The 10,138-nt window shown below is 38.8% G+C and overlaps 2 protein-coding genes across 5 annotated transcripts; one reads left to right on the plus strand and one right to left on the minus strand.

Annotated features, from left to right (window-relative positions):
- The first annotated feature begins 2,823 nt into the window (after positions 1 to 2,823).
- ankrd53 (ankyrin repeat domain 53) lies at positions 2,824 to 5,569 on the plus strand. Of its 4 annotated transcripts, XM_056739085.1 has the most exons (8): positions 2,830 to 2,904; positions 3,018 to 3,078; positions 3,229 to 3,376; positions 3,493 to 3,695; positions 3,889 to 4,053; positions 4,548 to 4,659; positions 4,839 to 5,178; positions 5,263 to 5,497. In XM_056739085.1, exons 2-8 carry the CDS (start codon positions 3,074 to 3,076, stop codon positions 5,343 to 5,345), a joined length of 1,056 nt encoding a protein of 351 aa, XP_056595063.1. In that variant the 5' UTR covers positions 2,830 to 2,904; positions 3,018 to 3,073; the 3' UTR covers positions 5,346 to 5,497. The 4 variants fall into 4 exon arrangements, with proteins under 4 accessions (XP_056594981.1, XP_056595063.1, XP_056594820.1 ...); XM_056739003.1 differs by having other exon boundaries at positions 2,824 to 2,904; positions 3,892 to 4,053; positions 4,839 to 5,569; XM_056738842.1 differs by having other exon boundaries at positions 2,831 to 2,904; positions 4,839 to 5,494.
- Positions 5,570 to 6,926: 1,357 nt separating this feature from the next.
- On the minus strand, positions 6,927 to 10,138 carry tex261 (testis expressed 261). Its single transcript, XM_056739859.1, has 6 exons — positions 9,956 to 10,138; positions 9,003 to 9,082; positions 8,566 to 8,719; positions 8,378 to 8,445; positions 8,002 to 8,104; positions 6,927 to 7,839 (listed from the first exon to the last, which is right to left on the minus strand). Exons 1-6 carry the CDS (start codon positions 10,023 to 10,025, stop codon positions 7,724 to 7,726), a joined length of 591 nt encoding a protein of 196 aa, XP_056595837.1. The 5' UTR covers positions 10,026 to 10,138; the 3' UTR covers positions 6,927 to 7,723.

Consider the following 10,138-nt stretch of genomic DNA (forward strand, 5'->3'; position numbering starts at 1 on the left):
GTATAAAAGAAACCAGCACGTCTGAAAACTCAAAGAAACGATGAGAGAGAGCTAAAGGAGGACATGAGCACACTTGCATATGCACCCAGCTCAGAATCAACCTTACCAAATGTCGTTCATCAAATATGTATGTGCTTTTTGTAGATCTTTTGGGATGCTTTATTTCATTATCTTTCTTCATCCCTAACTGTTTTCATCGTTAAAGCTAATAAAAACCACTAAGCGTTGCATATGTTCAGCCCAGGGGTGCCGCCAGAAATTCTGGGCCCTATGGAAACCAAAATTTCTGGGCCCCCTACATTTTTTACAGATAAAATTTAACCCAATAAACATGCCCTGTATACTTAAAAAAAGATACTTAGCACATTGCATAGTTAAAATGTCTAAAGATGAGTACAAAGCCTACAAAAACAAGAATTTTTTTTAGAAATATGTACTTGTTTACATAAAAGGGAGAACATTTATTATCTCAATTGCAATTGCAAGCACAAGAGAACATTATGTATTGACATATACTTTACATGAACAAGCTTTAGCTGGGTCAAACTGCTCATTCAGGAAACATCAGCTACAGTAGAGACACGTTTTATTCAATTTTATATTATATTTTTCTGGGGCATTTTATTCATATTAAGAACGTCAGGTTTGACAGCATCGATCTTAGCAGCCGCACTGTCACTTCACAGAACACACGACACGGCAAACTAATTTTGTAATTTTTGAAGCGTGTAGATTACTTTTTGTTTTGCGAAGTTATCATCATGTGGCGAACACAGTAGATAAGACGTGTTTAGAGGCTTCAATCTTCGCGAAGTTTCGCGCTCAGGCTCACCTTGTTCGGCTGAGACGGGGACGGGGGGTGGGGGACGTGGGTGTGCAGCAGCCGCTGAATCTGTGTCTACGAGACATGATAACCCGTCCCGGAGACAGCAGAGATGTTATTATTGTTGGATGTAAATCATAATTCAGTAATTATTTTACTAAGCTCGCTAGATAAAAGCAGGTCATGTAGCAACAAAAATAAGTTTTGGAATACAGGAATATGGCAAGCTACCTTACTTTTTGAAAAACTGTGTGACATACTGTCGACTTTGGCGTTCTCTGTCTTCTCTTGACTTCTTTTCTTTCCGTTTTTGTTTCCCTGACTTTTGATGTGACGTGTCTGCGTGTGTCACTGTCTGCGGCAAGTCCAATAAGCAAGAGACGCTACACTAGCGAGCGCAGGTGGAATGAACCATTGTGAGAGGGAGCAGGGAGGGTTGTGACCGAAACAGTAAATACATTATTTGTTTTTTAAATATTAAATCTATGGTCAAAACGGACAAAATACACATTTAGTGCACGAGGGGCCCTAGCATATTTAATGTATGTATTAAAAAAAGAGAAAAGAAATAGGAAAATAAAAAGGGGGTCTGCTCTTCTGGGCCCTAAATCAGGCTGGGCCCTTAGAATCGTCCTAACCTTCCACCCCTTTACGGCGCCCATGGTTCAGCCCAACACCTCAATGCTAGGGTGTTCTGGGTGGTTGTTATGGTATTCTGGTAGTGGTTTGATCTCTGGCTTTAATCAAAAACTTCCAACGGTCCTTTTCTATAGTGCACCCAACCTGCCATCAGCAAGAACTATTGGCAAAACATTACATCGCCTAATTAATATTCACATGCCGACATTCCTCTCATCAATAAAATATAATTTCCACCTTCACTATATCAAATCACTGTAGTTTGCTGTTCTGTGATCAGAAGGTAATTCGCTGTAGTGTCCCTTTACACCCTTCAGCTCTTAAACACAACCTATCCCGGATCAGAGATCAACACTCTCAATGGTCCCGGACATCATCCATGCCTTGGGCTCATAGTAGATGCAGCTACATGACCTTACCAAAGCAAAACCCTGAAAAATGACGGATAGTTTGGGGCGGTTAAAGACGTTAGGATCAGTTTCAATTGACATTTGATTAGGGCGAGCTCTTCATGTGCCTTCAGGCTTAACACGACCTAGAAACATTACAGTTCACAAGTTCACGTCATACAGTGAGGTCTCTTTTACTGTTATATAAAAATATAAGTTGTTGTGTAACATCATATAGGGAAGATTAAAGACTTTGAAGTAAAGCATCAGTTAGAAAGCAGTTCTGTTAATTTTTCATCTCTTTTATTGATCATCATCATCAAGCGACTGATGCCTCACACCAGAAAGCATTGATCACTGAGGAACCACAGAGAGACGGAGAATAATTCATTATGATCCTAACTCATATATCTTGCACACTGAATCAGATATGGTTAACTGAATCAATGAAATTGATCAGTCGTTGCACGCAGTCATCGGATAAAGAGGGAGCAAGATTCAAATTTCTGATTTTTGTTGCATGTCTTATACACATTCTCCTCAACATCTGTCCATTTCCTTAACTAACAGTTCTCAACCATTTAAATGCAAATAATTTGATATGAAATCAAATTACTATACAGATACAGTAAATATGTGTTTATAGGCTAAAATGCCTGACATTTCTTTATTCAAACCCATACTTCTGAAAATGTTTATTAACCCACTGGAGTCGTATGGATTACATTACATTTATGGTGAATGGATGTGCTTGGTCGAACTTAAATTGTGGAGAACCAACATATTTAAAAATAACAGCGTTGAGCTGAAGAAATTCATATACAGCATGAGGGTAAATTAAAAAAGATTTTAAATGTTTGTGTGAACTCCCAGCAAACAATTTTTGGTTCCCAGAACGTTCCCATAACGTCAGTCTTTGGTTCCCAGAAGGTTATTTTCTGGTTCCCGTAACGTCAGGGTAACGTTCTGTGTTAGCTGCTGTTCCTTTAAGAACGACCACACGTACAAGTAAAAAACATATGCGTCAAATATTTAAGACTATTTATATCTATGGTAAGACACAGCACGAATTTAACATTAAATTGTAACGTTTGAAGCAAATTTGGGTTCTCATTGATGAAGTTTTGAAACGGCTTCACAATGCTGAATGACTGTTTGATTGACAGAAGAGCAGGGTGTCCATGGAAACAGCGTCAACAAACGTTAGCCTGTCTGAGAAGCCATGAGGTAAAAGTTTAACTTATCAAACTCTTATTAATTGCCTTAGTAGTAACCTACTATTACTGAGATGTTTATGTATAAGTTAAATACCCATAATGACGGAATAAATATCAATAATATGTAACAGAAATAAATCGGTCGTTTTTTGTCATATAGTGTCCCGGGTAAACCGCGTTCAGTGGTTCGGCAGCCGCGTGAAGTTGCGCGCGACAGTGACGTGTTTCACGCCGCTACGTGTGGAAGCCTCGAGTGGTTGAGTTTGAGTCTGAAGCGAGCGCAGAAACCACTGCACACTGACAAACACGTGTGTACTTCTGCTTCATCATCTACAGTACACACTTCATCAACTCGTCTGCACTTCACATACACTACCCGTCCACAAGTTTATTTTAGTCTTTTATTGTGTGTGTGTGCCCGCAGGGTCTTAGTGTTCTTCATATAGCATCACTCTATGGACATTTGGAGTGTATGAAGCTCCTGCTGAACGCTGGTGATGTTGTGGACGTCAATGCTGTCTGTCCTCGTGGACGCAGACCCATACACATGGTGTTAACTGCTCAGAGTCGACCCAACACACACGCCTGTCTCACTTACCTGCTGGACCATGAAGCACAGACCAATGTGTATGATAATCTATCAAACAGTCTTTAATGATCAGCACAACCGATAATGACTGTATTTAGTGTAGCATTTTAGATTTGATTGGTGGATGAAGATGATCATTTATGATTGTCATTTTGTAAGCATGTGAAATTAAAGTGTGGATGAAAAATCCCAAAAAGTTAGATGAGAATTGTGCGTTTGTCATATTGACAGAAGGACAGATGAAGGGTTGAGTCCATTGCATCTGGCTGCTGCTGAAGGTCTGAGAGACTGCACTGAGACACTTGTGAGAAATAAAGCAGACACACACGCTCGAGACAACAGAGGTCACACGGCGCTTGACCTAGCTCGCATCTGGGGTCACAGGTCCATTGCCAGGTACCACCCACTGAAAGTCATGATCTGGTTTTTGATCCTCAAATATAGACCGTTTCATCCTAAGGCTAGTGTCTAATAATAACTTTTTACTTAATTTATGTTAATATTCATCTAAATTATTATTTTATTCTATATTAATTGAATTAAATAAACAATTATTTGTTGAATGTGTCCTGTAGTTTTAACGCATTTAAAGTAACCGTATGGTACCTTGACATCTAGGGGTTGAAATTGGTATTGCAGTCAAAGTTCAAAATATTGTAGAAACAAGTTTAGCCAAGTAACGGTTCTTCCCGGTTTCTTTGATTTGTTATCAGAAATAATTTACAGGCACTTTATTATTTGTGAATGTGAATTTCAGTTGTGCATGCGCAGTAACGTTTGTCTATGTTGTTAAGATGAAACCGCCTTCATGATTCTCAAAATAAAACGAATATAAAGAGCAGAAACTGATAACGTCCTCGGATATGAAAAGAAATGTGTTCCGCCAACAGGTTTCTCAAAGATGCCATGTGGAAGAAAGACAAAGAGCAGGAGAAGGTGAAACACAAACAGCTGCATCAACTCCGACAGGACCTGCTCACAATGACAGAGAGCAGAGAAAAGGTCTGTCCTTGTTTCGTTTTATGTTATTTTGACCAGAATGATGCAAGCTCATCTTTTGTCAGATATTTCTGTGGGCGATCCTTCAAAAAACCTTTGAGCTTCTCACATGAAGGTGATCTATAACATATATGTACTTAAACATGCTTGGTTGTTTCATCACATCTCCTTGGTGGTTTCAGATGGTCAGATTGTGTGTGAAAAAACAGACAAGGAGGCAACGCCCCATAAATGTCAAGCAAACCCCCCGACATGCCTTCTGTCAACCTGCTGAGCTAGAGTCGACAGATGATCCCAGAAAATGTCACCCTGGCAAACAGACAGAAAATTGTAGCATCTCAACCATCACTTCCAAACCTCCTCCCGGGAGCATCGGTCGATCTCGGGGGGTTCCATCTGCGACAAATTTGCATCATAGTGTGAGGCTCGACTGCTGGAAAGATGGCCGCTCTCGCTACATGGCTTCATGGGATGGCGTTGAACATTCATTGCCCGACCTGCCACTGAACGATCTTTTGAAAGGTCTGCTTCCATATGCGTTCCCATCCCGGATTGAATCTCCTCTGGATTTTCAGAGTTCTAGTGTGCTTGATGTGCCTCGGTTAGGCCGGACCTTAAAACCTGATGGATCACCGTGGACCGAGGTGGCCATGCATCTTACAGAGGAGTTCCAGCCAGGACACTATTAGACCAGCTGAAGAGATCAATAAAGAATTTATTGCTGAAATGTTTTTCTTTCATAGTTCAGGAGATTTGATGAGTAATATCAACTTAGTCTCAGATGTTTCTCTGAAAAGAAATAAAAAGAGAATCAAATGAGAGTGTTGAAACACATGAATAGTCTGGAAGTATAAATGAATGTAGATTGTAGCTGTCAAATCATCTGGATTTGAGAGAATTTGATGAGAAATCTTTGAGTTCATATTGAGATCTTCAATAATATTGACTTTTGATTGCAGACTTGACAAATCTAAACTCCGTTTGACACATTGTTGAGATTACGTATGAGACTCGAATGACAGAGACATTTGTGAGACTGTTTTTTCTCAGGAGGAATATCTGAGACGATGATGAGACTTAACCAATTTATAATTCAAATATGCCAATCTTCATCTCTGGAAAAATTCTCCTTAGGGTGTGAGTGCGTGAGTGAATGAGTGAGTGTGTGTGCCCTGCGATGGGTTGGCACTCCATCCAGGGTGTATCCTGCCTTGATGCCCGATGACTCCTGAGATAGGCACAGGATCCCCGTGACCCGAGGTAGTTCGGATAAAGCGGTAGAAAATGGATGGATGGATGGATATGCCAATCTTCTTTTTTTAAATATATAATTGAGTAGTTATGTACCAGAATCATTACTTTTTAAAATACTTTTTTTTTGTATTCTTTATGAAATTTAATTACTATGATTTATGATTACAAACTGAATGTTCTTTCAACATTACTGTATGAAACAATATTTAACTTAAATCAACATTAACAGAAAGTATGCATTAAAATGAGTCAGAATTGGATTAGAAATTGTGTAGAAATTCATATGAATGACAATTTGCTAACAACACTTCCAGTATGCTATTCAGAATACAAGCTAATGCTAAACATCAATGACACATCAAAAGAGGACATAACAACCCCTCCACTGCTGAACTACAGTGATGTTGAACGAAAACTCTGAATAAAGATTGTCAAGGTCAGTTCCACCACGACTCGGGTCACTGGACAGAAAACTCTCGGCTGTCATCATCAGAGTTCCCAGAGGACACTTAACTCCATTTTTGGACCGGATAAGAGCATCACCACGATCGGTTGACTGTATGTTAGCTTCAGCTATTATGAAACAAACCACAAAATAACACGCGGGCAAACTCGTCCTCCTAAGAGATTCATTCCCAAATATGTTGTGTTATGAGCCGACCTTTCATCGTCCTCACACTTCACAAAGTCTTTTCACTCATCCTGATTGTCCTCCACTGACATTTTCTGTAGCAAATTTTTACATTTAAAGTTTGGAAAAAAATCTTAACTCAAAAAGTAATACATCACAGTTAAACAAAACTGAAAACATAAAATATGTATATGACATACAACTTACATCTTTTTAAACCCCAAAAGCTTTCTCTTTAAAAAATAAATAAAACGTTTTTTATTTACCTCTTAGTGTCCCGTTTAAACATTCAATAAGGTTTCAGATGCTCAGTCTCTAGTTAAACATATGAAAACCTTTGAGTGAAGTTGGAAAGATTTCACCCAAAAATTATTCATTAACCCTGTCATTCCAAACACAATTTATTTAGTTTGTTTATAATAATTTTACAAATACTGTAATCTTTGTATTGACCTGTTTAGGTTTTAGAATAATCAATTCAGTTTTAAACCCAATGTAGTGAATAGTAAAAGCGACAATGTCTATTGTTTTTTGTGTGGAGACAGACATGAAATTAACAAACTGGTTGTATGAACTACCTTTTTCATCTAGTTCGAGCTAATTCACAATTTATAGTAGATATATCTCTCTGTATTCCACAGAATCACACTTTATTCAAAGCAACAATTTTTTTTTAAACTATTCTTTTGAGGTTTGCACGATGGCTAACAGAAAAATAAACGCTAGTTTTGAGATAAAACATTCCTTTTAAAATGCAAACAAACCCCCAGACACATGTATTAATTCATGAGCGTTAACATTGGCTTTTGAAGTGACACAATTAGAAGAAAATCAGCAGGAGCTTTAACTAACAGCGCTGCCTTCACAAGCAAAAGCTCCGTCCACAATCATTCACATACACACATCTTCAAATTTATCAAATCACTAAGCCTTTAAAAACTTAAAGACGTCTCAAGTCCAGTCATTTAAGAGAAATCATCCTGCGACTCGACAAAGGTTCATCTCAGGAGTTCGTATGTGCATTTGTTCAGATCTGGTCCTCTCTCCCTCGGCTCCCATGATCAACTTCACCAAATCCTCTGACGAAATCATGATGCTTTTCAATTGAAGGGGCAGGTGGTCTGAACAAACCCACCGCCAAAGCCCTCTGTCATCTGGTATGTATTCACTTGAACCGCTTCTTTAGTACATCTTTTGTCGACTTGGCAAAACGGCTTCCTTCAAGAATGAGAATATGAGAAGAATGCCCGAACGCTTGCCCCGCTTCCCTTTGGTGAAATAATTTGAAACGACATCATCTGAGAAACGCAAAACAGAAACGAATGTGAACATGTCAATATATGAGTCTTTGAACAGCAACATCCATTAAGACATGCCAATATAGCTTTATATTTTAAGCAGTATATAGTTTATCGGTTCATTTTGAACGAAATGAAAACAAATGTATGTTTGCTACTTACCACCCTGTTGCATTGTGGATGGGAGGACGTTCTCTCCAGCAGAAAGAGACACGAAGAACGAGAAAGGAATCACCCATAAGCAAATCGTGAAATAAGCGAGAACCTGACAACAAAGAGACGTCAAAATAGCTGTTTACTTAAATATAGATTCTTCAGCAAGAAAACAGAAGAATATATCACATATTTCTATTATATGAGGGAAAACAATATATCACATCAGTTTTCACTGTCCAAAGAAAATCATGTTTGTTTTCATATAATTTACTGCAAATTATGAATTAGGCCGAGTTCCTTTACATCGGCAATACTGAACATGCAATGATCAACTTCCACCCAGGATTAAAACAGAGGATCATATAAATACGTAGGTTCATACCTCTGAAAATGGATAATACTCCTCTGCAAAATACTGGAAGGCCATATAGTGGTTTAGAACAACCAACACTGGACAAGAGAAAAAAATAAGGATGAGAGAGTAAAAAGAAAACCATAAGATCTAAGTTTAGCTTTTTAAAAACATGCAAAAGTGTTTGCGCATTTATCTATTCATCCTTCGTAACTCACCACATGAGAGGATAAAGTTTGGTGAGGTGAGCAAGATGTAGGGAAATGTCTGCAGTAAACCAAAGTAAACCAAGTTAGTGAAGAGACCCACTCCGATCATGAGCGTGGGGAAACCCTCGAACAGATAGAGTCCCACCAGAACTGCTGTGGAGAACTGAAAGACGACAATCTGGGTAAGTAGTCTGAATATGCATAAATGTCATTTGTCTTTCTAAAGGCATGCATTCCCTGCACGAGTAAATGGCAGGGCCTTCCGTGCATGTAGCAGAAGCTGGTCAAACACTGAAAATATCAAAATCATGTGATATTCTGTGAAACCTGTCAACGGCAAAAAAGTCAAGTTGTGTATTTCAGCATTTAGGTGGCAACGAGGTCGAGGTTTTCAGACACCCATGAGCTTGACATGACGTAAACTTCACTGTAGAGGCGATACTCACCAGTATCATATATTTTATAATGCGACTGGTGGCGACTGTGTACTCCTCTATTAACTCTGCCAAATAATACAGACCCGCAGCTGTAGAGACAAACAGCAAAGTAAGAAACTTAACACCAGTAAACAACTAAACTCACAAAGTTACACACCGAGCTATCATGGCATAGGAATTGTTAGAAACTTAAAACGTTTAGAAAAAGCAGGATGTATATCAAACAGCAGTAGTATAAGGCATATCAAGTAATGATGTGACTGTAGCTCAGTTGGTAGAATATTGTGCTTGCTGCGAAAGTATTTGCTAAGTATATGAAGAATGAAGTGTTGTACACAGGTGTAAGTGCAGGCCAGGCAATTACATCAGTGTCAACGTGGACAGTTTTGCTCTGTACTGACATGTGCAGTGTTTTATCACATCTTTACAGTGTTTACCATGTGCCAACCAGTCAGAGTTCACAGGTTAAACCTGCACATCATTCACGTGATTTACCACTTCAAATTATTTTTCTAAAATTAAATAAAACTTGTGTCCTCAGGAAGCTCGTATTACCATGTGCAGATTATATTGAAATGCCCGAAGCTATTAGGTTGGATAGTTAAAGTAACCTAAGCAAATGATAACATAAAAGCACAAGCATGTTAAAAGTAATGCTGCCTTCACGTGCTCTCTGAATTAACGTTTACAGTATAACAGTTAACAAATTCCCAATGCACACGCAAGCACAAATCTGGCGTCCTCCATTCTGTCCGACAACTAAACACAACCAGCTCGGAATCATGACATCAGATGTGGGAATTATCACATTTCCGAGAGCACGTGAAGGCAGCATAAATCAATGCAGCTAACGTTAAATTAACTGAGAAAACAACAAGTTTTTGCAGTTTTATTCTTCGCTTCAGTTTAACGTTAGTGCTAAGGGCTAGCCGCTACGCTAACAGCAACAACACGAAACTCACCTATAGCGAGGGTAACGAAACATATCTGTATCACAAGCGACAACCAGCTGAGTACATAAATAAACCACATCTCTTTATAATTACTAGTCAAATAAATAAACTGTTAGTAAAGGGACATTTGTGTGCTAGTTAACAACTGGAGCGGTCAAAGTTTCTTCAGACGCAGAGCAAGACCGACGCACG

This window comes from Triplophysa dalaica, chromosome 1, assembly GCF_015846415.1.
Source record: "Triplophysa dalaica isolate WHDGS20190420 chromosome 1, ASM1584641v1, whole genome shotgun sequence".
Taxonomy (NCBI): Eukaryota; Metazoa; Chordata; class Actinopteri; order Cypriniformes; family Nemacheilidae; genus Triplophysa; species Triplophysa dalaica.